Raw genomic sequence first — 25,959 nt, forward strand, 5'->3', positions numbered from 1 at the left:
GGCTTGATGAGTGGCGATCAATTTAACCACTGCATCATCTAAGTCAGTGGTTCCCAACCAGTGGTCGGTGGAAGTCAAAATATGGTCCGCGAATGATTTTAAAATATAAAATTTTCATTATTTCATTTTATTTTTAACTAGCTGACCCGCGCAACTTCGCTTGCGTCATTTAAGATAATCATAATTTTCCCCGTTTTTGTAACATTTTTCACTGTTACTCTGCTCCTATTGGTCGTAGCGTGATGATATATAGCCTATAGCCTTCCTCAATAAATGGGCTATCTAACACTGAAATAATTTTTCAAATCGGACCAGTAGTTCCCGAGATTAGCGCGTTCAAACAAACAAACAAACAAACAATCAAACAAACAAACTCTTTAGCTTTATAATTAGTATAGATATACATACTGGTCCCTGCTAACAAAAATAATATAAAATTCGTCCTGGACTAAGAAAAGGTTGGGAACCCCTGATCTAAGTAGACGGGGTTAATGTGGGTCACTTTAAGCTTTAGGTAATAACTGCTATTGTCTTACCTATTACACGTAAGTCTGAGCACTGGTTGACATTTATTCAACCTGAGGTAACTGGTAATTAGAATTTGCACCGCAGACAGTTTGCGTGTAAAGTTCAGAAGGAACTGACACTGACCCAGCTTGCGATAGGTTGTTGACTTTCCTAGTAACATTAGTAAGCTTTGATGATCAATACTTGTCTAGTAAATTGTAAAATGTACGAGTAATTATGTTTTTAATTTTATGAATGAAAAACAAGTTGCCGCCTTGATTTTGTTTTATTATTGTAGCCAGGATCAAAATCAAATCGATTGAGTACCTATTTATTATTTAAAATAAAAAAATATTATTATGATGAATACCAACCTGTACTTTGAAAGTGTTGTATGTTGGCATGTAAGGCATTATTATGTTTTCTATGAACGAGAAGAACGAGCAATTTGTCGTACTGTAGGTACAGTACTACAAATCTCTTTTTACTTTTTTAAATAATGAATATTGACCATTTAAGGCCCGTTCTTGGTGTCGAGGAATGGCTCAACAGTGTTGCTCCTACGACGACACAAATACTTACTATTTTTTTAACCTAAAACTGTCTCACTGGTGCGCAAAGGTTTCTTCCCAGATGAGGGAGGGGTTACTCCTCGAGACCACCACGCTGGCCAAGTGCGGGTTGGGGACTTTTCATGCCCTCAATAATAGTATTAAACAAATTTTGGGCATGCAAGCTTTCATCGCGATGTTTTCCTTCACTGTTAGAGCAAGTGATAATTATTTCTAATACACAGATAACTTCGAAAAGAGTCAAATAATTTTGCATTGGTTTGTTGCCTCGGGTTCGAACCATCTGTCATTTGGGTGTGAGGTGCCAACTTATACCACTCGGCTATCACTTCTTAGGTTACCTGATCATTGAAAAAACTTATAGGCTTTATTAACATGTTTATTTACAACACGTAACACTGACATATTTACAATCTTACACACAAATCCACAATTCGTACGGAACCAGCCGTATAAAATAACTTAAGTACATAATAATAATGACTAGAACGATATTGTACTTTGACTAACTAATTATTTTAAATGGCAATGCTAGCGGGATACCACATTTAAACATTGAGGACGACAAAATCTACAAAATGGTTATTCCTAACAAATTAGGTAGATGACATTCTACCTGCTTCTACAATTTACCTTGTTATCAATTACGTGATGGGCATGCAATTATTTTTAGCTTAATGAACGACAGGCATTAGTTTACTTAATGCGTTTCTAATTATTCTCTGAATCTGAACAACAGACTGTCCATTTGTGATACACCTTCCTTCATTTCAATATATTTGATGTTTTCAAAGTTATCGATGTCACAAATCAGTTGATCACTCATTCCTTCTTCGTTCACTTGGAATGTTAGGGCTAACATTTCTTGCCCGTTGCTGTCTACCCGTGCAATCAATGTTAAAGAAAAATGTTGCGTTTCTGAAAAAAAGAACATTTATAATTTAATAATCTTATATTAAATGCATCTTTTTTTATGTTCCTATGGTTAGGCATGTGAAAAAAAAATGTTACAGATACCAATATTAAGCAATCTGAGTAAAAATGGTCTCATGTCAATAATTTAGGTAGACTTACTTGCATTATGTAGATTATGTTCATAATATGCCTCGTCGTAGTCCTGGACTCCAGGTGTTACAGTTATAGTGTTGCTTTTAAAAGTATACTTGATAATACAATCCCTTTTGGTCATCATTTTGTTTCGTAAAATGGCTGTAAACCTGAAATATATTGATTTAATTAGTTAGCTTATGTTTCTAACAAATATTATTTAAAATAAAGAAGGAAAATATACTTAGTACTGTTATGTCACTTTATTATTTATTCCTATAACGTTAAATTACTTATTTCCTGCTTTAGAGTCCAGTTATTTTCTAAATTTATATTTATTAATTTAAATCATCATAAAATTACTTTTAGTTGGTACAAAGCATCACGTTATTATTTAATGGTTACTTATTTTACTTACGTTTTATCTTTTGGGTTTAATGTTCCATTAATTGTGATCTTGGCTCCATTTGTGATGACTGTAGGTACCACAAACATATTTCCATTCTTAAAATCACTTTCACTGACTCTTCCCTCCAATCTAAAAATGTGATAGTTACGTTACGTTAGATAGTTATATTTTAAAATCCGATTTACAATTTTATATTTGCTAGCAAAATTGTTGCCCTTAAAAACACGCCTGCATACGTACCCATTCTTTGTTAAGATGTCTAAATCATTGTCAATCAGTGAACGTGCTTTTCCGTTATTAACAGCTATCGCAAACACAACTAAGAACAATAAGAGTTCCATTATTTTCTCAATTAAAATCACACTCACAAAATATGTCACAAACTTTGTCACTTGTTTATGTTATGATAGATGGACATCAACTAAGGTAAACGTTTAACTGCACTGTTAATTAATTAGTAATTTATTTATTGGTAATCCCTACATAGGACTATACCAATTTGCAGTCGGTTGACACTAATGAATGAAACCGATGAACCTTTTATTTAACAGGACAAATGACTCATTAGCTGTGAACCGTGTGTATAACCATTATTATATTTACCTTAAAATATTCCTTGTTTTTATATGTAACTCTGTATATGGTCCCCTTCCATGATTCGCTAGGTTTCCCTGATTTGGAAATATTTAAACGCTTCTAGTACCCACCGATAACGTTCGTATGTTTTTCAGGTGAGTCCAATGTATACACTCTGGGCACAATTGGTAACCATCGTGTGGTGACTACTAAACTTCCATCTGTGGGCCGAACTCGTGAAGCCATGACAGCTGCTGGCAATACCACTACCAGATTACTTGGAATTTTCCAAAAGGTATGTTAATCTTTCAAGAGCTTAGTACAAAGCATTTCTTTTCGTTAGGATATTGCATTTTAAAACTCTGTTCTGTAATCCTGGATATAGTTCGGTATCGGAAGCAAAGAATGAGTAATCTTTAATTCAACCAACCAACTCAAAAAAGTACATTGAAGCAGATCTCAACTATAGTCTGACGTGTAGCAGCGAACCGCAGGGCTCTGCACTGGGTCTAAGAATTATTAGCTTGCTCGGCACGCCCCAAAAAAGTTGTTAGCCAATTCTTGGAGGCTCGCAGTGTCTCCAACCTACACTTGGTCATCATTCCAGAAGGAAAACTTTGCTCAGTAGCGGAACATTTGCTCATTATTGAATGACTATTGGATTTAGTTATCACAGGATTTTGAGAAGTTTTCTTTTTTCAATGTACATGCTCATATTGCTCATGTGAGGAGTAATCGAAGTGAATAAAATGTAATAGATCAATCCTTCCCCTTGTGGCGGTTACGAAGTTTTAAGTCTTGATGCCAATTTCCCTTTGTAGTGTATTGACCTGCATTTTTTGTGTCAATCTATGTGGTCTATTGTGTTGTTAATCGCATCATGAATATTTAATGGCATCTTGTTTGGCCTAGAATGGCAATACAGTTATTTCTTTTTAATATTCAGTGATCATCCTCATCGATACAATACCCATAGATATTGGAGAGTCTAAATATGACCTTGATATCTATTTTGTATCCATGCGTGAAATAGCGATGATTGCATCTGTTCGGCATGTTTGTTTGGTTACGCTAAGGACTAAATTAGCTCAGTGGAAATGATTATGAAAATAACTTTGTTGCCATATGGTGCGTGCGAGAACTATTTTTGGATAAGATTTATTAGTTCTTGTTATACCTGAGGAAATGTTTGGAACTGTTGCTTTTTGTGAATACGAGTTTTTAAATAGTTTTATGTGCCTATCTTACTGCTTGACTACTCAATTCACGATGTGCTGCATAACATTTAAATATAACATAGAACCCTCACTTTTCGATTTGCCCATATCTTGCTAAGGGTTAGCCTTTGCAGGCACTGAATGTTTCTTATTTATTTTCATGTATATTCATTAATTGGTGATATTTACTTAGCTAAGTCTTTTTTCACTGTATCTTACACATTTTCGTAAGCACTATCTAATATCTATGTCAAATTGAAGTGTGTACCTACTACCTACTAACATTGATTATAATCTAATTGTGTCCAATATTGTCGATTTTTTTCTTTTGAATTAGTCCAGTCCTCCCTAAGTCTGCTAGGACCTTGAGCCTTGACTAAATGTGGAAGATTTCGACCGTATAAACAAATGCACAAAAAATGCAAAGTTTAAGTATTCATGAGACATTCGATTTGCAGGTGGAGTACGTGTTTTTAGTGGGCGTCGGCGGCGGTGTACCGCACTACACGGATTATGAGCGGCACGTGCGCCTCGGCGACGTCGTCGTGTCCACTCCGGCGCCGGACTTACCCGACAAGTCTGTATTATTCATTGTTTTTCTAAAACACTTCAATTTCAACTAGGTGAACATCAATTGACGTACACTAAATAACGTCAATCGTTAGTCACCTATAAATTATGATGAATTATTGTATCAGGTGAAACATTAACCGAAATACTTTGAACGTGCCAGAGAACGGTCTGAGAATTTTTTCAAGGCAGTCGATGCGTTGTGTCCCGTAATAGCTAGCAAGTATTAAGAGAGGAATGTAAATAATGAAGCAAATAACGCATATTATTATTAATAATGCACGTATGTATTAATAAGTTGTCTGTGCGCAGACAGGCGTGGAATAGCTTTTAATGTCAGATTAGATTCCCATACATGCAGTAACGCGAGATGAATGTTAGATCGCACTTGTTGATAAATTTGTTGCAGAATGTTAATAGCTCTATACTGTGATTAAATATATTAGTACATGTGTCTATGTTCACGGCCTTTATAATCGATACTAACTTCATATGATTTGAAAAGCGCAAGGTAGGTTTAGGTATATCCAGTAAAATATAATTTTATTGAATCAGTAGTGACACGTGTGTATTCAATTTTGATTTTAGAATAACGAGATCATGGCCTCTAACTGTTATAGGTAATTCCCTAGGTACTGTTAAAATTATTTATGTGCGTTATTTGAGCCGGTCGCGGCACTAAAAGTCTACGTTCTTTGCCAACTTGTCATGAAAAGTCACACTAAAATGTGACGAGGATTGAGAAATATGTCGGAAACGATTACTTTGTAGTCTTGGATTTGAGGTAAGAGTACATTCCTGAATGCCATTTTTTTAAATAAATATGTACCTGCATACCTACTTTCTTACTGTCCGATTGCTGGGCATCAAATCTATCTTAGCGCTTCCATCGTTTTCTCTTAACTTGTTGCAATTGGCAGATGACCTACATATGTACCTTTATCACAGTTACATAAAACGATTAGTTACTGTAAAGGTAAATGCAGTATTGAGTCATTTCCTTATCGATAACACATGGTGACGTGATGCAAAATGGAAGATTCATGGCACGAACTATTTTAAATACTGTCGTGGGTCCTACCACTGTTTCGCAATGACGACAATGATTTCATTTAGAATATTTTAACGGTCTCGTGTCTAGCCTAGACTGTATTAAGAGATACATTTATATTTTTACACAGTAAGACAAGGACTTATACAATACATCTATTGAGATAGACACGTATTATTGTGATTTTGTCCTCGTTTATGAATTATCGCTGCTGTAAAACAAACAGCCTCGTTGTACTGAAGGTACTGCGAACTTACAATGTGTTATTTGGTAGGTGCGGCTGATGTAAGAAACTGTGTTGTTTTAATTTAACTATATGTGATAATTTGTTGACTAGACCTACAAATTCATAAATACACACACAGCGGTGCTTAAACCAAATCGTTTTGAGAATTTGACAAATTTAGCTATTTAGAGGGGCTTAATTTAGGTCTGGGTTGGGAAGGGGTTATAAAGTGGCATCGTTTGTTACACTAAAGATAAACGGCTGCAAATAAGTGTAAAAAAAACTGGAAGCAGACAGCTGGAGAAGTTTAGGAGAGATTACCAATAGGTAGCTGATGAAGATTTGTAAATTATTTTGTGTTTTTAGTCTCGGATGATTTTCTGCTAGTATCTTTACGATATCAAATATAATAAACATGGAGATTGAAGGCTGATCATAATAAGAGCAATCCAATTGAAGTTAGCTGCCTTTCGTACACATATATGCAATAAAATATGTACTTTTTATTTCAAATTGATTTCTATTGCCGCGAATCTGTTGAATAATTTACTGGTATAAACAGGAATAGGTAGTAAGATTAGCTGACGTATAATCTAGGAGTCAGACGAAACTTTCACACAATAGATGACGCATCGCAACAATGCCATACAACTGTGACAAATGACCGCATAAACCCGGTGATCCTTTACCTCTGGGCTCTGGGACATCTAATGACGTAGAATAACATCATAATAACAATGATTAAGATGACAGGCGCGCATAAACTAGTCTAATCAATATCCTTTCCTACTAATGTTATAAATGCGAAAGTTTGTAAGTATGTTTGGATATACTTACTTACATATTTATGTTTGTCACTCTTTCACGAAAATGCTCCTCGATAGATTTTTATGGAATTTAGTTGGTACACTGATCGTTTAATACCTATATAGATTAACACATAGAAAACATTTTATCCCGGTAAACCTTTTCACACGGATGAAGTCGCGGGCAAAAGCTAGTACATAACTTAAATGCGAAAGTTTAAAGTTTTTACTCAATTGCATTGGCTGTTTGTAACTCAATCACGTCCAAAATACAGAACGGATTCTGGTGAAACTTGGCAGTATTGTCACCTAATGATCAGAATATAGGTTGTAGAAATAATTTCCATATGTTCTCATTTTCCCATGGTTTTGTTCGGGACATAACAAAAAACCATAAATTAATACTACATTCAGAGCATACAGAGTCGCGGGCAAGAACTAGTAGGAAATAAAACGTAAATGGAAATACATGAACACTGAGTAATCTAAAATCCAGGCGGATAAAGGTAAAGGCTACTCATAAATGATTACATTGTATTTATTTATATGTAGAACAAATTTACCGCGATCTCCGTACGTCAATGATTCCATCACCCATGTAAGATTGAATAAATATTGTGCGAATTTACATATTATCACGTACCAACTAGGAGTTACCATTATTGTTGTTATTATTTTTTAACATCGTAGAGGTACGAGTAATATATTTGAGTCAATCTGCACATTGACGCAAATCGACCACACGAACTAAATAATGCGTAGATATAGAGCGTGCTTAATCCAAGAATTATTAAGTGTTTGTAACTATTTGAATAATTTTAACATAGTATGTACCTATGTACCTACAAAACAAATACATACCTATAGGTAGATACATACAAAGTGAGTAATGTGACCCATGTCTTCACTCGGAAGTAACCTAAGCAACATGCTATACGCTCAGGATTGTTCAGACATTATTCATGAATACTTTTTTGTATAACTAAATAGATAATCAGTAACAAATTAAGAGGGAAATTAACACTTGTAAAAGACGATTATTTTGTTATTAACCGACTTGTAAAAAAACGAAGAGGTTTTGAATTCGACCGTACTTTTTTTATTGAGTCGTGCATTTTTTTTACATTATTTACTAAAGCTTTAGCATTATGAATGAATCATGTGTAGCGGGGGACATACGATATACAAAAAAAATATTGACGCAGAGTAGGTACTGACTGTATAGTCAACATACTTTCCACGTGGGGAATAAAATTACTCACGAATGTGACATGGAATATGGCAGCAGAGGGAAATTTCAATACGTAGATAAATAAACTACGTATTTGAATTTCAATCTACTGCCAAATAAGGTAACAAAACGTAATTCTACTTGTTTTATGGGTTATATAGTCTAAAAAAGGCTACAATTTGAATGAAGTTCCGATTAGTAAAGTCACGTAGGAAGCGACCCACGCCTAAACGACTAACAGAATGGTAATTGATGACCCAACTTAATTTTTTTGGCCTCTGCCACATGTCTGCTCCTTATACATCCAATTATAATTGTAAACGTTTGAGACTCAGTCTCGATATTTAATGCTATTCTTAATATTGCTTAAATGTAGTAGTATATTTCCTGCTTGTAAATATTTAATGATTTCTCAACCATAATACTTACTATTAAACTAATTTACTAAGTAGTGAACAAGATGAGGCCAGGGACACTCAATAACGTTTAAGATTACATAAGGAAACGATGTTATGTATATTATTTACAGGAAAAAAACATTTACATTTAATTTAAATTTAAATAGGAAATAAATTTTACCTCCTAATTTTACTATAAACAATGTACATAACATCTTTAATACCTATAGGACGGATTAGACTTAATTATCCGTCTAGGTACTTTGCAGAAATAAAGGAAAACTGGAACTTGAAATTCACATACTTAATACTATAATTATACTTACCTATTCGTAATTTTAATTGTAATTTTGTCTCTAACTAACGTTTATCCCACGGTTGCTACCTACATCGAATTTAAATTCGAAAAGTTTAAGGATTTCATTTGATAGGACTTTATGTTTTACTTAAAAGGATCGAACTAGGTACTATAAAATAAAGACCTATAGGTATTATTTTATCCTTAGATAAACTTAAATGTAACTGATAATTACAATGATTTAATATCTCATGGATTGAAAAAAATACTATTTTGTATTGCCACGGTATCTAAACTCTTTTCAATTTACATTATCTATCAAACATACAATCAATGTTTTCTTTCTTATTTTCAGATACGTGTACATATTCTGTGAAAAAGCTGATCGAAACGCCAAAGGCGGTTGGGACTACGAAGTAAAGCCTTACAAGCCAGCTGATTTCCTTTTACAAGATATCGCCCTTCGTCTCAGCAAATCTACGGCTGTGTGGGATGCGTACGTAAACGAAGGTTAGACTCTTTTATAATAAACTACTAAAGGTAGACTTAGTTGTGGTGGAAACTGGAAAGTGAACCTGGAAGTGAAATATCTACTTTCATGTGATTAAATTGCATAAGTACATAATATAATTAGAATCTAATGTAATATATGTAATATAATATCTTAAGAATCTTTACTTATCAAAATGTGTGATTTATTGAGTGATGAAAGTAATTATATTTTACCTAATTGTCGACTAGGTTCTTAAAATACGCGTGGATGTTAAAAATGTAGTTTTTAATGTAATCCTTTAAACTTTTTCCAGGCTTGGAGCGGCTTAGAGGTGTGCCTGGAAGGTGGGAACCTCCGGAAGGAGCCACCGATCGCCTCTGTGTTGAAATAGGCGAAGGTGCATTCATTGAAGTGTCTCATCCTGCCCCGCAGGGAGATCAAGTGTAAGTATATTATAAGAACAATAATAATATTATCTGCTTTTGTGCTCTGAACGACAGTGGTGATCAGGACCTCGGGATCTGTTCCAAAGAAATGCTATTGGGTTTTCCTAATTTCTGTTGAAATCTCTTCAATTTAAAGTCTCACAAAGCAAGGAAACGTGCCCCGTATAAACTATTAAAAGAGTTGCCTGGTAATCACGTGGGATCAACAATATTATCAGCGAAACGAGTGTTTATTTCGTAAATATCTGCCTAAATCTTCGGGTATTGCATCATTGATGATTAAAGGAAATTAAGACGTGATCGCTGTGGGCTTACCCAAATTTGTTTTCGCGAAAGCTAAAAACTTCGTTTTCCCCGACTGCTTATATTTTGTTTTGACATACGGAAAAAGTACTTAGTAGCTGAATAAATAAATTTTAGAATTAATTTTAGTTTAATTAAATTTTATTTTGTCATGGTGTAGGTACCTACGTATTATACTTCTAGAATTATGTATCAAAACAATAATTTATTAATAGATATTTATATAATTTCATATGGTAGTGAAGATTCTTGGAATATCCTTTGATATGCCCATTAATACACGACGGGGCATCCCGTAATTATGTTTATCCAATAATATAAACTCTATTAATATAAGTAATAATATAGAAATCTAAATACGAATATTATTTATACATAATAATAATGACGTATGTAAATAATAATTATAGTCGAGGAAAACGTGATAACAACACTGTAACTCGCACTTAACACGCAACCGTGGCGAAAATATTATACAATAAGATGGATCTTTAAATAATATCCTTATTTATTTTTAAATGAATACTTTATTATTTTGGTTCTGAACTACCAAGTAAATTTCAAATAACATGATTTAACGTTTCATAACATCCTTGTAGAGGTGTATTACTTATACCTTATATTTCCTTAACATGGACGTGTTGCGTTTCCTTTACATTAGCATATAGAAAACCTTTTATAGTTAACTATTCATGTTTATTTGTTGTATGACAGGAAATAAATGTATAATTTAAATTAATTTTGGGTATCCACTTTTTTTTTAAGCAGTGATAGCCGAGTGGTTTAAGTTGGCACCTCCCACGCAAGTGGTCGCAGGTTCGAATCCGAGGCAACACACCAATGACTTTTCGAAGTTATGTGTGTATTAGAAATAATTATCACTTGCTCTAACGGTGAAGGAAAACATCGTGAGGAAATCTTGCATGCCTAAAATTTGTTTAATACATTTATTGAGGGCATGCAAAGTCCCCAACCCGCACTTGGCCAGCGTGGTGGACTCAAGGCCTAACCCCTCCCCCTCGTTCGGGAGGAGACCCTTGCCCTGCAGTGGGACAGATATGGGTTACTAAAAAAAATCCACTTTTTATCATCACATCAATTAGATACTTTGGGTTTTCAGTTTTTGGCTTGTTACGTTAATCGAAGCTATTCGGAAGGCTATCTACTCGACACCCACCTACCGTTTCATATGTTGAAAATTCTTAAAAGGCCCGACAAGCTATCGTTCGTCAACAATCTTTTAACAACGGTCAACGAAACCACAAATTTCCAACGATGAAGGTGACGAGGTCGGAAGGTTTTACGTTTTCGGCTCCGTCATCGTTAGGAAAGGCCCGCTTCCCGGCGCGTAGTGACTTGTGATGTGCGTGTGCAGGGACCGCGGGCGCGGCGTGCGCGTGCACCTGGCGCCGGTGGCGGGCGGGCGCGCCGTGAGCGCGGCGGGCGAGGCGCGCGCCGCCTTCGCTGCGCATGCGCGTGCGCTCGCCTACGACTGCGAGCTCGACGCCGTGCTCGACAGCGTCATCGGCAACCGGAAGGACTGCTTCATATCTATCAGAGGTAAGTCGCCCAGTGTACCTGAGGACCTGCGCAAACAAGAGACAATTCTCGACCTCCTTCATAGGATTCAAAATTCTCTCGCCTGCCGGAGTCTGCCCTGACCTTCATTCGTTTGTTAATATGTCATACTTTTTTATATTCTAATAAGATAATAATAATTTGTTTCATGCGCAGGTATATCTGATTATCGTGACGGCACTCGCGGTAAGCAGTGGCAGCCGCACGCTGCATTAGCGGCCGCCGCCGTCATGAAGGGCATCATCGCCGCCATGGATCCGCCTACTGATTAAATATTTCAGACTATCCGACGAGATTACTCCCTGTAGGTACTATGCGACCACTATTAGGTATAATTATTAAAAAAATTGAGGAGGCAGGAGCGATTTGGCTTCGTTCGATCTATACTACATGAATCCTTTATCCGTCCGTGGCTAGAAAGGAACGGGCTCGCACACCCTAGCACAGTCCCAAAAAGTCTAAGCAATACCTAACCACCTGTCTTCTTCACTGACGAAAAATTAATATGACTGTTTTTGTCTGCGCAAAGTACAGAGCACAATTAAGTATTTATATGGCATTTACTTACAATATCGAGTAATCACTCTTATTTATTTGTATTAGGAACGTAAACACGCGAATATATTCACAACATGTTATTTATAATATTAAAACAATACCTACATAACATTAAACTGCCTTGAAATATAATTGTTGTGACGTAGGTGTAGACATACTGTACGTAGTTTAAAACTACTTGTTGATATAATATTTATATAAAATACTGTTAAAACTTTGACATATTCCATAGGAAAATTCGATTTATCTTAGTTGTAATTCAAATACTCCAAAATAATAAAAGGAATCAATGCAAAAAGAAGTTTTACGGCACAATATTAATAATGCCTTATATATTTATTCAAATACCTTTATACTTTCACCACTTTAATAAATATTTCTAGTTATCTAGTTTCTTTACAACTAGTTGAGCAAGGAATAATAATTCTGTAAACTCACAATTCATATTTATTCAATGATTTTATTTGTAAGAGATTAAATCTAGGTTTAATAATTATTGATATACAGGTTTACTTGCCTTAGCGTCGGCTGTTATAAAAGTAGTTAAATATTTTCTTTACGTAAAATATAAAATAGAATAGTATAGAGCGAAATAAGTAGTGAATAAAACTTCTTTCATGTCGTGTGTTCGTAAAGCACTTAAAGTGTTAATTCAGTCCATTGGACTAAAGCATACTTGTAACTTTTTCAAAGTCTACCAATCGGAATAAATTCATACCACAATTATATTTTATCTTAATTTGAAGGAACTTGAAAGATTTTCCAATCAACTGTTATATTTGCAGTTGTCGATTTCTTCCACAGTACAAATATGTTTCGACATAAGGGCTCAAATATTTATGTTTAGTCTTCCTGTAACATCGGTTTCAGAGTTGAGTGTGTTAGATAAGTAAATAAATGTATCCAATTCTCTCAGCATAATGCTACTGGTGCCAAATACACCCGACTTTGAAATCTTTAACTTATAGTTCCTTCGTTTCCCGTCCCTTGAGCTTTCTCTTACGACTTCCATAATGCGATGATGTTACGATATTGAACTAATAAGCCATTAATAAATACTAACAATGTTACCAACAATTTCCCAGTATTTTTAGTGTTGCCATTTAGCCAACTATTTCAATAATAACAAACTTCACAAATTTCTCATTATCAGAGCTTAGAGTGTAGTTTAGTCACTATTCATTAGTTATAGATGTTCTATATCAGTAATTTATACACCTAATATTACTAACACACTGCCAACATTGGCCTATTTATAATGTTATCTTTGTTATTGGACGATATTTAAAATAATAATATATTATGCAATATCATAAAACCAAAGTTTAGACATTTGGCTGTTTTTTTGACAACCTGGTCTAGTCGCCTAAAATGTGAACATTTTGTTGAAATATTTTATTTACACGTAATTAAGAATCACGTCATAAAATATATAAATTGTGGATTCACATAGTTTTATCGTCGTTAATATTTATATGAAGAATTTTGATGTGTGGTGAACTAAGCACCAAATCACTGATTTTAATTGGGGCCATATCTTCAAGATATTGTTTTTTTGGATCTTGTTGACATTTGAGTGGAATTATATGTAAGACTTGTAATTTTTATCTTGTTTACATAACTGTTAACAGAGTTGCCTAAGCTATCAAGTTGAAGATACTGACAGCAGTATTCTGTGGGAACATTTTCTGATTATCTCAATAACTGGGCAGCAGTTATGTAGGTACATTTTTATGCATGTTTTAGACATTGAAACTGGTAGGTATAAACGTTGTTTTGTTCTGATGAGACAGTTTATTGTGTACTTTTATGTGTATAATGATTATATTAAATACAAAATCAAGATATTATAATTTGAATGTTTTGCTAATTGAGTTTTATCTGTAAAAGCTATCTATCTAGATGTACTGTATTATCAAGCTGTATTATTATCATTTATTGTATCGCACAAATAAAATCTATTAATTATTCCGAACTTTTACTTTCCCTCCTATACTTGATATATAGAATAATGCCCTTATCAGCAATTAAAGTCTAACGAATGTTAATAAAGCTTAGAATCATTTAAATATGAAACAGATTTTGAGCCTTATACCTAGACCTCATTCTAATAAGAGACTCCAGCCCATTAGTGGGGCAGGCAGTACTGTATGATATTTTTGTAAGTGAAGGTAAATAATAATGCACCACATTATAAAAAATGTTTATTTTCTTACACAAAATTGAGGTTGTCATTTGTCAAGTATATCTACAATCAGCATAAATATAACAGTACTGTAACTATTTGGAATGACTAAAGCATCCAAGGACTGAAATGCAATGAAACATAAGATACTGAAAACAATGATTTCTAGTACACCTATCAATTTATATCAATAGAATACTTCTTCATCCTGTGTTTTACTCTGAAATATAAAATACTTCATTATATGCTGTACTACACTTTATATAGAACAAATAGCCCAAGTTAATTAACTAAACCAGGTATGTAATTGATGTGGTTCAGGAAACCCATTCCTGCTATGGGTTAAGGCTTGTTACACACATATTCAATTCTGCATTATTTTTCTAACAACAAAACCGGCTCGTAGCAATTATTGCACTTGTTCAGCTTTTGCAGAATGGGTAGTTCATTTTGGGTTGATTGTTACAATTGGGTTAAAATATTTAGGCTCAGCAATATTGAGCCACATTTTTTCTGAATATTTACCTACACATATTTGGCTCTCGACTAGGCAAATTAATACCGAACTGAATATGTGTGTATCAACACTTACATTCAACATTCATGAACAATGAAATATAAATAATATAGCAATTGAAGTGAAATTAGCAAATTATACAGGGTAAAGTTTTCTCTATAATATATAATAGGATTATTGTGATGATGAGACATTCATACGTGACAAGTTAATAAACAAAATTAACATAGCAGTGCACTTACAAATAAATTAGATAATTAAGAAACCAGAAACATATATGTGAAAGGAGTCATAATAGTTAGTAACATGTGAAAACACAGAAGCATTTGTCAATAATTATAAATGTTTTACTTGCATCAGTCTTAGAAGCATGGCATCAGTCGTTTGATCATCTATGTTATTGTTGGTCTTCTATAAGTTCATAAAAACACAGTTAATAGCAAACATATTAATTTTTGATACATTGAAACAATATGCAGATTATTTGATAACAGACAATCTTCTTGTATACAATTTACCTACTTATAACAATTCTTTTATTAATTTCTAACATCAATATTTCACATTCAGGTAAAAAAATTATGCCAATTACTCACCAACATATTTAACTTCATCAAAAGCTTTTCTTGCTTTCTTAAGTTCTTCATTCATTGTTAGTAGGTCTTTGACACGCGCATATTTACGTTGATCTTTTCTTACAAGAAATATAATGTCTTCTACCTGAACACGACCTGTTCGACCTACTTCCATAGCTCTGAAAAACACCATTGGTAAAATTAAAACAGTAATTCTATTGAATACTAATACCATAAAGTTAAGATTTATCTTTATAAAAACTAAACCTGTGAGTAGTTTCAGTGATGAATTCAATAACTAAATCTTCTAGAAAGTCTACACTTTCTGTGTAAGGATTTTGGTCATCACCAAAACCATACATCATACACCTCAATTCTTTGCTGAAGAGTCTCTTTCGCCCCGACGCTGTGGCTCCTAGTTGTTGTTCAGTTTCTTCATCATCGAACTACAACAATGATTTTAAAAAATTGTTTATTTACGGCATGTGTGCAACGATTTCAAGTTTGCTCTATTTTGTTGTTGTTGTACTGACCTGATCAAAGGCGTCTCCATCCGTAGTGTTTGTTGTCATTGTGAATACAAAAGTCTATTAATCGGTACAGTGATTAAGGACAAAATAATATTGAATAAAACTAAATTACAAGATTAATTAATTATAAATTGACTCTGTTTGCTTGCTGTCACTGACAGAATTGACAGATGACAATAAATTTTATTCTTTTTCGTATTCGACGGATCTTAATCCGTTCAGTATAATTATTTCTTTTTTTTATTAAATATTAATTATTTATTTAGTTATCTCTTTTCTTGGTTCATCTTTGTGGCGATTCTATCTTTAAGCCTAATACCGCCAATAACACAGTAGGTATTAAATAAAACACATAAAAAATAAAATACATTACATACAATAAAATACATTTAAAGTTGTATTTCTCCGACTGCTAAGCAACCATGTTGAAACAAAAGTCCAAGTAGGTCTCTTGAAGAGGAGAATAGGAAGGAAGAGACTCTCTTCCTTCCTATCTCAGGGAGTTAGTTTTTATTGCGTTAAAACAGTAGAGGCCTACATTATATAACACATTATTTTAATACTCAGTCATAATTCCATACCTAAATACTAACCTACAAACGTCACCTAGACTTAGATGAATAAATAAATAATAAATAAATATTGTTGGACAATATTCTAGTTATTTTTTATTCAGTTTGATGGCAGTCATGTCACAGAGCTGTAAAACGGAATAACAAAAAAAAAAATTACATGTCAACTGTCAGAATGTTGTTTGAAGTTTGTTTTCGTATCATATATTGTAGGTTAGGTACGAGTTTATGAAATATTAATACTTCGAAATATAAATACATTAAATTATTGAAGAGTCTAGTTATTGTCAAGTTGTTCCACAAAAAGTCAGCAACATGAATCCTATGACGTAAATATAAACTGCTATTATGTCTCATTGTTTGTGTTTGTATAACTTCGTCTGAATAATAATTAAACCTATTTGTTTTTCAGGAATATAAAAAATGTGCTCAAATTAAGTGAACGAGAATTAGCAAATAATTCGAAAAGCTCATGGCACGACCAGTACAAAGACAGTGCTTGGATATTTGTTGGTGGCTTGCCTTACGATCTTACTGAAGGTGATGTGATATGTGTGTTCTCACAGTAAGTTCAACTTGATATTCTTTTAATAGCATCAATATTTTCTTCTTGTCCTGAAAAAATATTTTTATTCTAAACCATTTTCTTTAATCCAAGGAGCAAAAAGCCCTTATTTTAAACAAACTATATGATAAAAGCAAAAGATACCTACATGATCAGCATTTTCGAAAAGAAATCTATCCTAATAACCTTGTTTTTCAGTCTTGATGATTTGTTTAAAGAACATTTCTTTTTCATATTTGTGTTACAGGTATGGTGAAATAGTAAACATTAACTTGGTTAGAGACAAAGCAACTGGGAAATCAAGAGGATTTTCATTTATATGCTATGAAGACCAGAGATCTACAATTTTGGCTGTTGATAACTTAAATGGAATAAAAGTATGACCATTACATAATTTTGAAATACAGTTCTATAACTTATTTTGATTTCTAACTAATTCACAATTAATTAATAATGTTTTTCTTTTCTGTTACTGTAGATTCTAGGTCGCACAATCCGAGTTGACCATTGTGAACAATACAAGGCACCAAATGCTGACATGAGTAAAATTGACGAAGTCACCGCTGCTATACGAATGGAAGGGTGTGCTCCACAACTCCTACAAGCTCCTGTTAAACCTGAACCTGTTGTAAAAGTGGTACTATATTTAGCTTTTTGTTTTATGAATCACTAGCATCTGCCAGCTACTGTCTGCAATGAAACATTACTTGGATTAAAAAAGTATACCATGTGCTAATCCAGGTTGTAAACTATCTGTTAGCCAAATTTCATCAAAATCCATTCAGTGTGAAAGAGAGCCATGCATTAAACAACTTGACAAAATTAATATTTAAACTATTAATGCTAGCCCGCATAGCTTAAGATAAAATATAAACAGTAGTTTTCACTTTACTTATTAGATAGATGATCTGAGACATAAATTTCTATGTGAAACAAGTGTAATCAAACATTTTGTCTTTCAGGAAAAGGAACCGAAAATAAAGAAGGAAGGTAAAGTGAAGAAGAAAAAAGAAAAGAAGAGTAAGAAAAAGAAGAAGAAAAGCAAAAACAGAAGTTCATCATCAGATTCAGATTCTAGTGATAATTAAGTATAAGGAATAAAACAAGTTTTAATATGATTTCACTTTATTTATACCACTTATAAGTAATTGAATAAACAGTAACACCATACATACATAACACTGAGATCATAATAACAATACACTTAAAATATTTGATCAAATACATTCAAGAAGAATAAAAATGAGATTTTAATATAATTAATAATATTTAAACAATCATCTTATTTAAATAAATATCATATTATTATCTTACTGATACAATTAAAATTCTTGATACCTACACATTTTTGGAACTGACTAGTTAATTAACTATTAATAACACTGAAATTACATACTTGTTTGATAACAATGTAAGTAAACAAGATTAATTTTTAATAATACAAATTTCATATTTTTGAAACATATTAGAATTTTAAGACAAAATCTATACATGTAATAAAATGGTAAATTTTATAATAGAGACACTAATACAATGAAAAAACATTATTTAACCATCTCAATATAATTTTAGTTATTACTCTGCTAGCACATTCTTTATTTCTTCAAATACAGATGTGTCAATGTATGCAATAATGCCTTCACTGTTACAGAACTGTTGTGTGCTGTTCTCTATATCATCATTATAAGTGATGGGCTTCTGTGTGGTATAGCTGATGAGATTACCACCTTTAGCTTGCAGGATGGAATGAGGGGCACATGTGTCCCATCGGAATGTTGTCCCTTGAGACACTATGTATGCAGCTGCCTCACCTAGAATAACAAAATCAAATTGTAAATGACAAATATAATTTTACATACATTTTAAGACAAAATTTTTGATCAAGATTTTTGGATAAAAGGCCTTTGGGCAGCTTGAACAACTTTGACACTAAGTTGACCACTAACCATATGAATGGAAGAAGTACAAAATACCAAAGTTATAAACAATAAGATCAAGACATTATAATTATAAATGATGGATTTTGAGTATAAAACTGTGGATACCACGGTCCCCACATTAGGCATGACTACTATTCTACAGTCTTTGCTATTTTATATGATACATCCATTAAAATTGAAAAATAATAAATTATGTTTAGATACCAACCTAAGGCAACTTTTAAAAGCTTATGTCCAGCTCCTGGCACAGCTTTAACTTGCCAGCCAGCACTCATGAATTTTGCAGATATTTCAGGCTTCTCTGCTCCACTCATAAGAATGATTTTATTTCCTGGTGTCATTTCACTTTCACTCCACTTTTGTATGTTACCATAGTTAATTCCCCATGCAATCCTCCCTTTACAACTGTGGGCAAAGAGGTATTAAGTCATAAGATTATTTTGAATTATTATAATAATATTGTATTACATCATTAGACCAACTTACTTGTTATAAAATGGCTGGTTGATTACTCCTACTACAGGTTCTCCTGTTGATCTGCGGTAAGCCCCAATAAGGACAGTCACACATGGAAGACCCCTGTCAGCATCAGCTTGACCACGAACACCAGCAATGAACTCAGCAGTGGCATCTAGAATATAATATTTAAATAAAGTATTTACCCATGGTTATAGTAAGCTAGTAAGTTAGCTGTAGATTGTGTCAGATATAAACACCATACAGAAAGATAATGAGTAAATCATGACGGTAAACAGTACACAAAAATAATTACCAATAGGGTCTATCCAGATTCCCAAATCACTTGTATCTATCTCGGATAAGTTATCTGGTAACTTGTCACAAAAGCCGTGGGCACTATCGCTGTGAGCCGCTTCTGCCATCCGCTTGGCTACAGCTGGTGCTACCAGGGTACTCAACAATTCAGTTGTATCTTCAACAGAGTCTTTTATAGATATTCGTACTCCACCAATTTCTGAACACTCTTCACCTCTCACATATTGGGCTAGCTCAGGGAAGCTAGATGCTATCTCAGCTCGAGCTGCTTCTTGAGCTAAAACATCCGCTATAGTTTTAAAATCTCTTTCGAAACGAGCGTTTGCTTCGCCTTCGAATTTTTCGGCGACAAGTAGAACTTCATTTTGAGATCCAGAACAACAGGATCGCGCTACACATGCCGCTTTTTCTGAAGCATTAATCAGAGTTTCTAAAATGCTAACCATTTTTCAAAAGGGATCAATACATTTCAATGCATCCTTGGTAATCAATAATTTAATTTATTTTTATCCACAATCTTGTTTACAAGGGAGTGTCATTAACGTCAATGTCAATGTCAAAGATATTTTTTTAATAATAGAGTATCATATTTTATATCAAATATAATATATAATATTTTTTATTTTGTATCCATATTTTATATTGTAAATATATTGTATAATTGTAAATATTTTGTTTTTTTAAATTATTTCTAGTTTAGTTTAGTTTTTAAAAGTTACTTATAGTTAAGTTTTATTGTAATAAATTTCTGTACATTTTAAATAATAGAGCGTTGTTAAATCTTTCACTTTAGTAAATATTTCGAGTTGCTTAAAAAAAATAAAATTATCATGATTTTGTTGCTATTGTAATTTTATCAGCGTTGATTCTTATTATATCAGTACATAATAAAATCTATTTTTTATTAAAAAAATATGATTCATAAAACAGGGAGCCATTTATACAAGTAGTATCAGTTTCGCAGTAGTTTAAGTTTAAAAGCAACTACGAGGGAGAAATTCCCTACATAATTTAAAAATTTGATGATTTTTTTTTATTATATCGAACACGGTACTAACTTATTTATTAAATTGATGCTTGTGCGAAGAATTATGTTGCACCAAATTGCAGTGATAAAGATCATAAGTTTAGTAATATACTAGAGGCTGCCCGCGACTTCGTCCGCGTAGAAACCCTTCCTGTGTAAATCCCGATCCCTCGGGAACTTCATTCTGGGTCTTCAGCTACTTATATACCAAATTTATTCGTAATCGGTTCAGTAGTATTTGCATGAAAAGGTATCAAACATTCATACATAAATACATTCTCACAAACTTCGCATTTATAAAAGGTATCAGTGGGATTTGTTCCTATCCTTTCCTAAATTCAAACCCATAACTCGACGCGCTGCTGCTACTTGTTTTTATCATCCTTTTGCAAGCTGGTCTGTAATATAACTTGAGTGCTTACCTATCTAGCCGCAGATAACATTAACTCACGGTCAACATTTCAATATTAATTCCTATGTGTACCTATGACTTATGACCTGTGTGCCGTGAGAAGTTTTACTTTTATTATAACGAATGATTTCCATCTTATTCAATAGATATAGATACCTAGATGTTTACGACATAGAAAAAAATATAGACGAAGATATGTTATCATAAAGATATATAATTATTTTATCCTGTTTTTTAGATCTTGATGTATAGGTATAGTCTATCTTTAATTATTTATTTGACGTCATTGCCTATTTAAAAAACCACAATTCCTTTTGTTTATCAACTTCTGTATTAAATACCTACTTCATTTGAATTAATCTTGTGTAATTTTATGTGTGCGAACCTGAATTCCTTTGTCTGAGAAACATATTTTTGAAAGAGTGTTTCCGAATAACATGATATAAACATTATGACGATGTTTATTTAGGTAGGTACTTCACACTTAAATACCTACTCGGTATCAAAGTAAGACCTATTACTTAAAGTTTAGGCATTTATTATGTGTTTTTTTTTAACTGCACGTTTGACGCAGTGGTTTAAGCGGTCACCTCGCGGCAACAACCGTAGCGCCGCGTGTGGTGGGTTCGAATCCCACCCCGGACAAATCTTTATGTGATGAGCACGAGTATTTGTTCTGATGTCAATTTATCTATATAAGTATATATTTAAAAGTATATAAGTATGTTCATAAGTTATTTGGTCACCATAGTACAACAAGCTCTGCTTAGTTTGGAATCAAATGACCGTTTTGAGTTGTCTAACAATATATTTATTTTTATTTATTTATTTTAGATAACGTGCATGGTGGTAAACGGATAGCACATGAAATGAGGTGCAACACGAAACTTAGTTCGTGTTACACCCAAAAGCATCTGAGTTAGACAAGATAGTAAATCCTGGTCCTTCTGGACTTACCTGGAAAATTCCAGAGGTATGGGTCCGTCTATGAGTGGGTCTATCCGGTACGCAATACATTTTTGCAATGCAATTCTGATTCAAAATCATCAAGCATCTAGGTATTATAATTTATTTTTATATCTCCGCTTACAACACAAAATGAGTGCTGTGGCTCATTGAGAATTAATGAACTTGTTTTGCCATTGTTCATTATTAATAATAGATTCATTAATAATAGAAACTACTAATTACGAGCCATGTTGCTTGTCAGGTACTTACTTAAGTTATGTACCTTTGCTTATTTTGATCGGTAGTACCTACCTACTGATAAAAGTTTTTCAATATTCTCACAAGTTTTTCATATCAACGCAGTAGGTACGGACTCATCACTAATTGCGGTTTTTTTAAGTCATGTGTCAGGTTTCCTAGAGGTCGACATTGGTTATTATAGTGTACCTATGGGTCAATTCATGTGTGGAAGAGGTAATTTTGCCAATCTTTGTCCATTTAATTAAACTGTCAACAATTTTAAATATCTACACAACTAGGTCACATCTAGAAATATGCAATTGCAAATAATCCGTAGCTAATAAAAAACTCTTTTCATCTAACAATGGTATACTTAGGCTGACAATAATATGAAATCGTTTTGTCACTTTAATGAAAGTGTTCAAGGTTGCCAAATATCGGTGAACGCGGGTTCAGCTGTAGGTGCCTAGTACCGATATGAATGCGTGATCTTTGTCGTGAAACTGTGCGTGATTGACCTCAGAAACGCGTGCTGATCGCTTTAAAAAAAATGGCAAGCGTAATACTATTTAAACTACCAAATAGTTTATTTATTGTCAATACTTGACAAAGTAGTTCATGATCACCGTGTAAAATCTATTGCGGAATTTACGTTAATTGTCTAACAATTGACGTGCCCATATATCTTTTTGTTTATCCACATGTCAGTTCAATAGCATTGTTTTCACGTTGCCTTCAATAGCTGAAATACTTATCTAGTGTCAGAAAGCTGAAGGATGAGTATGATTATATTTGAAAATACCATTGGTTCTTAAACTGTTCGCGAATTGAAGAACTAATTGAAGCATTTTCTTTGTATTCTGGAAGATTGTAGATCATGATCGCGTTTCGTGTCTAGGATTTAAGTCTGCGTGGCAAAGATTGTGTAGATATAGATACCTATATGCAACATATTTATATCCGCAAAATCTGAGTCATCTTTAAACCTTTTTTTACTTTGAGCTAGATTGGATTAGATGTAAGTTTCTTATCAACATACAAAATGCTTAACCACTGTACTTAACTTATAAATTAAAATAGCAAATGATAGGATAGGTACCTAGTAAAATATATTTTTATGCCTAATTCCACTGACCGATAGAAAGGTGAGGTCGCGATTTACTTATCAGCGAAGTCAATGATTCAGTCTGTCGTGACTTTTATTTTGTCCGGCCTTCAAAGGACAAGGCAAAGAAATATACCTATTTAGTTAAATAAGTATTGAATACTACTTAAACTTTAATTTGTGACTAATCTGATATAATCGTTTAAACAAAGCATTTAATTTTAATTTCTTTACAACAAAATAGACTAAGTATTTACAAGGTAAGGTAGGTACGTAATTATTTTAATTTATGTCATTGATTCGTATGTACCGTATACTGGATTTAGACTTACTTAATAATTTATTATGTTTACAGTCTTTATTTTCACGAAATAGGCACCACAGACAAGTTAAGCTGACATGGAATAAATTAATATTCTTTTATTTTTTTACCGTTGTCTTAGTTTTTCAATTCTACAGCATGCTCGACATCTATGTTTTACATATATGATTTAATTTAAACAATACTACGCCTGCGATTATATAATACTGCGATTAGATATGATTTACTTCAAACAATAACACGTCTAGTGAAACCATTAGATTTGGAAAGTAAAGTGACTCTTCAATATTTATTTTGTGGATGGCCGTGAACTTTTTTTCAGCCTCTTATATTAAAACTACGTTATAAACTATAAGAATGTTACAATTCCTTAAGAGTTAAACTCAATCAATTTGTTTCAAATTTCAATGAATATCGTGACCGTAAAATACTTATTTTTACCATTATAACAAATTGTAGTTGCAAAAGTAATTTTCTTAAGGAATGTTGTGAAAGACTTGCTTATTCTGGTTAGGAATTATTTTGACCGCGTTTTTTAATTCGTGTCCTTTCCCTTCAAGCGCAAGACCTCGTTAGTTGTCAATCAAGCCGATGCGTAATGCAGTTAATTCAGTTAACACCTTGAAAGCTTACTGACACCTAGGTTACCTCAAAATGTAGCAAAACATTTCCCATTGTTTTCTAATTTTATAACAGAAATATTATCGTTGCAAATGCAGGTCTCCAATATTTACATAATTAATGTTAATTTAGTATTTAAATCAGTCCTTATTGCATAGTATTGATTCTGTATGATTTGATTGGTGAAGGTAGCAGCTATCCTGCAAGGAGGAAAAAATGAAAACTAAAATAGTATGGTTTAGTCAAGGTGATGAGTAGTAAATTTTTGTGTATAGCACATTTTTGTAAGAGCCGCCGTCGTAATAGAGGTAAGTTTACGCAAGACTAGGTACCTTGTGTTATGTAACATCGGTGGTAATGACACATTGCAGCTTCTCAAGGCGTCACGTGACGCATCATGCAATATCACTCACATGAGTAGGTACATGCTTGCTTTTTCAACTATCTAACTGGAAGAAATTTCTAGAACACGAATACATTTTGAGAGACCGATTAGACTGAATAGAGATATCCCTGCGTTTCTTGTTTATTTTGGAGAGAAAGTCCTGATGTAAAATTGTCGCAAGATACGTACCTTCTCTACCTAAAAAAAAACAATTATTTTTATTCTGAACCACATATTCCTCTTAGCTTCGAATTGGTAACGAAATTCGTAAATTACACGGTATGATGTTAGTAGTTAGTACTGAAATAAAAAATTACCTACTTAATAAAAATGAAAAATATATTATAAGTATGTAGCTGTATTTTTGTTTTATTTCGAAATCATTTGTGTGACTTGTGAGACAATATAAAACGACATTTCCTGTAAAAGTAAGTAGGTATAAATAGGTAATAAAAAGGTTTTGTGGTAAGCAACTAAATCCGTTTCACGTAGTTGGTAGATAATTTGATTGGGTTTATTTTTTAATAGGTACAGAGAGTGTTTTTCGAGACGGAAATACTTACGCACCATTCTTTAGTGACGGGATTTTCCTACTAGTGATATTCATAAGGTTTCTTGTTGGGTTTTGTGTCTGGCTTCGTGTTAAAATTATAAAAAGTCCTAGGGACATTTCATTTAACAACATTAAAATTTGTTAAAAAAATATGCTAACATAAAATATGAATAAAGCCAGCAAGAATTCTGAGTTTTTTTTTGTAATAAATTTCACCTACGGTATGTACCATGGCAACATTTTTAACCTCGTTATAATAAAAGTTGTAATTCCTTGAAATGGTAACAATCGCTATTACACAACACAGTCGGTCTTGTTTCAAAGGACTACACAACGAATGATTAATTTCATTAAAAAAACCTGTTTTAATAAAGTAAGTTATGTATCTGCATTCTGCATTTA

At 33.1% G+C, this 25,959-nt stretch overlaps 5 protein-coding genes across 11 annotated transcripts in view; 2 read left to right on the forward strand and 3 right to left on the reverse strand.

Moving 5' to 3' along the window:
• LOC142973635 (uncharacterized) overlaps positions 1–14,254 on the forward strand; it is a 33,736-nt gene extending 19,482 nt beyond the window's left edge. For all 5 annotated transcript variants that reach the window (XM_076115558.1, XM_076115562.1, XM_076115563.1 and 2 more), the window contains 6 exons: positions 3,267–3,406; positions 4,787–4,905; positions 9,264–9,418; positions 9,715–9,844; positions 11,526–11,710; positions 11,885–14,254. In XM_076115558.1, coding sequence (XP_075971673.1) covers positions 3,267–3,406; positions 4,787–4,905; positions 9,264–9,418; positions 9,715–9,844; positions 11,526–11,710; positions 11,885–12,000 — 845 coding nt within the window. In that variant the 3' untranslated portion in view covers positions 12,001–14,254. The remainder of the gene's footprint in view (positions 1–3,266; positions 3,407–4,786; positions 4,906–9,263; positions 9,419–9,714; positions 9,845–11,525; positions 11,711–11,884) is intronic.
• LOC142973637 (uncharacterized) lies at positions 1,245–3,039 on the reverse strand. Its single transcript, XM_076115566.1, has 4 exons — positions 2,776–3,039; positions 2,545–2,664; positions 2,154–2,296; positions 1,245–1,997 (listed from the first exon to the last, which is right to left on the reverse strand). The coding sequence occupies exons 1-4, from the start codon at positions 2,874–2,876 to the stop codon at positions 1,795–1,797; spliced, it is 567 nt and encodes a 188-aa protein (XP_075971681.1). The 5' UTR covers positions 2,877–3,039; the 3' UTR covers positions 1,245–1,794.
• Positions 14,255–14,476: 222 nt separating the features above from the next.
• On the reverse strand, positions 14,477–16,253 carry Taf13 (TATA-box binding protein associated factor 13). Of its 3 annotated transcripts, none has more exons than XM_076115909.1 (5): positions 16,097–16,253; positions 15,831–16,009; positions 15,585–15,742; positions 15,344–15,399; positions 14,477–14,691 (listed from the first exon to the last, which is right to left on the reverse strand). In XM_076115909.1, exons 1-4 carry the CDS (start codon positions 16,133–16,135, stop codon positions 15,386–15,388), a joined length of 390 nt encoding a protein of 129 aa, XP_075972024.1. In that variant the 5' UTR covers positions 16,136–16,253; the 3' UTR covers positions 14,477–14,691; positions 15,344–15,385. The 3 variants fall into 3 exon arrangements, with proteins under 3 accessions (XP_075972024.1, XP_075972025.1, XP_075972027.1); XM_076115910.1 differs by having other exon boundaries at positions 15,340–15,399; XM_076115912.1 differs by lacking the exon at positions 15,344–15,399.
• Positions 16,254–16,852: 599 nt separating this feature from the next.
• On the forward strand, positions 16,853–18,358 carry LOC142973639 (RNA-binding motif protein, X-linked 2). The gene is made up of 5 exons (XM_076115568.1): positions 16,853–16,994; positions 17,078–17,230; positions 17,478–17,607; positions 17,709–17,867; positions 18,193–18,358. The coding sequence occupies exons 1-5, from the start codon at positions 16,981–16,983 to the stop codon at positions 18,316–18,318; spliced, it is 582 nt and encodes a 193-aa protein (XP_075971683.1). The 5' UTR covers positions 16,853–16,980; the 3' UTR covers positions 18,319–18,358.
• A 142-nt stretch (positions 18,359–18,500) lies between these two features.
• Ipp (inositol polyphosphate 1-phosphatase) lies at positions 18,501–20,479 on the reverse strand. Its single transcript, XM_076115567.1, has 4 exons — positions 19,943–20,479; positions 19,657–19,801; positions 19,379–19,575; positions 18,501–19,041 (listed from the first exon to the last, which is right to left on the reverse strand). The coding sequence occupies exons 1-4, from the start codon at positions 20,388–20,390 to the stop codon at positions 18,806–18,808; spliced, it is 1,026 nt and encodes a 341-aa protein (XP_075971682.1). The 5' UTR covers positions 20,391–20,479; the 3' UTR covers positions 18,501–18,805.
• Positions 20,480–25,959: the final 5,480 nt, after the last annotated feature.

The sequence above is a fragment of the Anticarsia gemmatalis genome, chromosome 6, assembly GCF_050436995.1.
Source record: "Anticarsia gemmatalis isolate Benzon Research Colony breed Stoneville strain chromosome 6, ilAntGemm2 primary, whole genome shotgun sequence".
NCBI lineage: Eukaryota > Metazoa > Arthropoda > Insecta > Lepidoptera > Erebidae > Anticarsia > Anticarsia gemmatalis.

What these genes read in the sequence shown, in the direction of transcription:
- LOC142973637 (XM_076115566.1), bottom strand. Translation starts at nt 2,876, where the DNA reads ATGGAACTCTTATTGTTCTTAGTTGTGTTTGCGATAGCTGTTAATAAC. An exon ending in GACATCTTAACAAAGAATGG is followed by an intron (nt 2,665 to 2,775) that starts GTACGTATGCAG and finishes TCACATTTTTAG; the next exon opens with ATTGGAGGGAAGAGTCAGTG. An exon ending in TTAAACCCAAAAGATAAAAC is followed by an intron (nt 2,297 to 2,544) that starts GTAAGTAAAATA and finishes AATATATTTCAG; the next exon opens with GTTTACAGCCATTTTACGAA.
- Taf13 (XM_076115909.1), bottom strand. Translation starts at nt 16,135, where the DNA reads ATGACAACAAACACTACGGATGGAGACGCCTTTGATCAG. An exon ending in ATGGAGACGCCTTTGATCAG is followed by an intron (nt 16,010 to 16,096) that starts GTCAGTACAACA and finishes TCATTGTTGTAG; the next exon opens with TTCGATGATGAAGAAACTGA. An exon ending in ATCACTGAAACTACTCACAG is followed by an intron (nt 15,743 to 15,830) that starts GTTTAGTTTTTA and finishes GGTGTTTTTCAG; the next exon opens with AGCTATGGAAGTAGGTCGAA.
- LOC142973639 (XM_076115568.1), top strand. An exon ending in GTGATATGTGTGTTCTCACA is followed by an intron (nt 17,231 to 17,477) that starts GTAAGTTCAACT and finishes TTTGTGTTACAG; the next exon opens with GTATGGTGAAATAGTAAACA. An exon ending in CTGAACCTGTTGTAAAAGTG is followed by an intron (nt 17,868 to 18,192) that starts GTACTATATTTA and finishes TTTGTCTTTCAG; the next exon opens with GAAAAGGAACCGAAAATAAA.
- Ipp (XM_076115567.1), bottom strand. Translation starts at nt 20,390, where the DNA reads ATGGTTAGCATTTTAGAAACTCTGATTAATGCTTCAGAAAAAGCGGCA. An exon ending in AATCTGGATAGACCCTATTG is followed by an intron (nt 19,802 to 19,942) that starts GTAATTATTTTT and finishes ATTATATTCTAG; the next exon opens with ATGCCACTGCTGAGTTCATT. An exon ending in GCTTTTAAAAGTTGCCTTAG is followed by an intron (nt 19,042 to 19,378) that starts GTTGGTATCTAA and finishes TTGTTATTCTAG; the next exon opens with GTGAGGCAGCTGCATACATA.